Source organism: Bison bison, unplaced genomic scaffold, assembly GCF_000754665.1.
Source record: "Bison bison bison isolate TAMUID 2011002044 unplaced genomic scaffold, Bison_UMD1.0 scf7180017864284, whole genome shotgun sequence".
Classification (NCBI taxonomy): Eukaryota; Metazoa; Chordata; class Mammalia; order Artiodactyla; family Bovidae; genus Bison; species Bison bison.
This window is the reverse complement of record NW_011494856.1, coordinates 246,744-249,182: the sequence shown is the minus strand read 5'-3', so window position 1 is coordinate 249,182 and position 2,439 is coordinate 246,744. Positions and strand designations below refer to the sequence as shown.

Here is a 2,439-nt window from a genome sequence, read left to right as displayed (position 1 = left end):
ATCAGTCCTTCCAGTGAATATTCAGGGTGGATTTCCTTTAGGATTGACTGATTTGATCTCCTTGCAGTCCAAGGGACTCTCAAGAGTCTTCTCTAACACCACAGTTCAAAAGCATCAATTCTTCGGCACTCAGCTTTCCTAATGGTCCAACTCTCACATCCATGCATGATTACTGGAAAAACTATACGTTTTACTAGACAGAACTTTGTCGTCAAAGTAATGTCTCTGCTTTTTAATATGCTGTCTAGATTGGTCATTGGTCATAGCTTTTCTTCCAAGCGTCTTTTAATTTCATGGCTGCAGTCACTGTCAGCAGAGATTTTGGAACCCAAGAAAACAAAAAGTACTGTATGTATTCCTTTCATAGTTAGGATTTTATGGGCGAAAACACATAGATGTGGCGAATGTTAAGGTCACTGTGACTATGACAGTAAGTTGCAAGCATTGCTTGCATTCCGGAATCATGGCTTTACTTATCTCTTCCTGCAGTATACAACTGGACCGTGGATGAGGTGGTGCAGTGGCTGATCACATATGTGGAGCTGCCTCAGTATGAGGAGACCTTCCGGAAGCTGCAGCTCAGTGGCCATGCCATGCCAAGGTCAGGAGGAGAGTGGGTTTTCTCACTTGGGGTGTAGGGAATGGGATGGGGTTGGCCTGCCTTCTGGTTACTCTCACGTGTTAAATGAAGTTTCACTCCTTTCAGTGCAGAATTTGTAGACTTCTTTTCTCACATTTACTGTATACTTGCTATAAAGCATAATGGGCACTTCACATCTATTCTCTTATTTAATATTTCTATCAATCCTGGGAAGAGTACTAATGGCTGCCATTTATTGAGTTCTTAGTACATGCCAGGCACTGTACTCGACACTTTATATACAGTATCATTTAATTCTTACATCAGTCCTGTAAGGTAGATATTACTGTGTCTAGGTGATAAGCCTGGCTAAGTAACTTTTCCAAGGCCACATGGCTAGTTAGAGGCAAAACTGTGATTTGAACCTAGATCTGGGTAGACTTCAAAGCCTGTGCTACTTCTCTTTTCTTCTTCTGGCTCCCCCCAGCAGCTGTCTCTTTTATTGCCCATGGCACTGGGGCCCCGGGGCTCCTTTAACTTCCCCTGAATTACCCATACACAGTTTATCTACTCTAAAAAAATGGTGCAGAGATGGGGGCCAACTAGCATTGGCCCCAGCCTCCTCTCTGGAGTGACTGTTCCAACACCCGTTGTGTCCTAACTCTGCCCCTCTTACAGATACAGTATGCTAGGACTTGGGGTGGTGTGGGGAGGGGCTAGAGTACTGCTTGGACTTCTTGTTATGTCAACTAGTGCCGTATGTCATCCAGTGATTAATCCATTTACTTATTCATTCAATCAATATTTACTGGGTACCTGTTCTGTGCCAAGCACTTGTGCTGGGTGCTGGGAATAAAGATGGCAACAAGTTGCCCTTCCCCTCAAAGGGCTTACTGTCTGGTAAGTGCTCATTATGTATAACCTGTCATCTTATTATGTAGGTGCATCTGGTTATGAGCTTCAGCAAAGGGAAAAGGGGAAGGTGAAGCTGTTGGAATGTCCACACATTGCAGCCTCTAGCCATAGAGCTACCGGGCAGTGCTGTCCAGGCTTAGCTGAGCTGGCTGGTCCCTCCTCTGCTGCCTGCAGCCTCTTCTTCATGGCTTCTCCCTACTCTAGAGAGAGTAATAATCTTAATGTTTGTACATCCCTTTATAGAGTTTCTTTCCTACCTGTTATTTCAGTTGATGCCCACTATTCTGGGAGGAAGGAATTATTATCCCAACTTTTGGGCAAACAAACTGAATTTCAAATATTTTATGATTTATCAAAGCCAGTAAGTTGCAGAGCTGGGATTTGAACTTAGGTCTGCCTGGTTCTAAATGCCCTGCTTTTTTCACTGCATCTTCCTCTTGCCCCATGTAGTTGAACATAGGCATCCTGGAAATACTCAGTGTAGTTCTATTTAACAACACTTTACCAAGCATACCCTGTGTCATGCTCTCTCCTGGGCCCTGAGGACAAAGAAACACATTAGACCCCACATTTGCCTTGAGGAACTCCGTGTTTAGTGGAAGAGACAGACAATCAAACAGATGATTAACCATGAAGCTCCAGGATTTAGGTTCTTTCTCATGGAAATAGCAGTATTACCTACCTTATGGATCCCTGACCCATTCCATCTTGAAGAATGGCAATGGCTTGGATTAAGCTGGAAAACATAGATGAGGAATCAGTTCTCAGGTACTGAGCTCACTTGGCCATTCTGTGACTAGGATTAGATCTGAGACCAGACCCGGCCAGGCTGGGCGCAGGGGTAGAGGCAGCCGAACTGTGGTGCCTCAGTGACAGTAGGAAGCCTGGAGCCTTCAGAGCAGGGAGTGTGGGGTGGAGTGGGGGTGTTTTTCAGAGGCAGAGAG

General features: G+C 44.9%; 1 protein-coding gene across 2 annotated transcripts in view; it reads left to right on the top strand.

Moving 5' to 3' along the window:
- The window catches only part of STIM1 (stromal interaction molecule 1), a 206,220-nt gene that overhangs the window by 165,416 nt on the left and 38,365 nt on the right, over positions 1-2,439 (top strand). For both annotated transcript variants that reach the window (XM_010849444.1, XM_010849443.1), the window contains exon 4: positions 490-601. In XM_010849444.1, the coding sequence (XP_010847746.1) occupies positions 490-601 (112 nt within the window). The remainder of the gene's footprint in view (positions 1-489; positions 602-2,439) is intronic.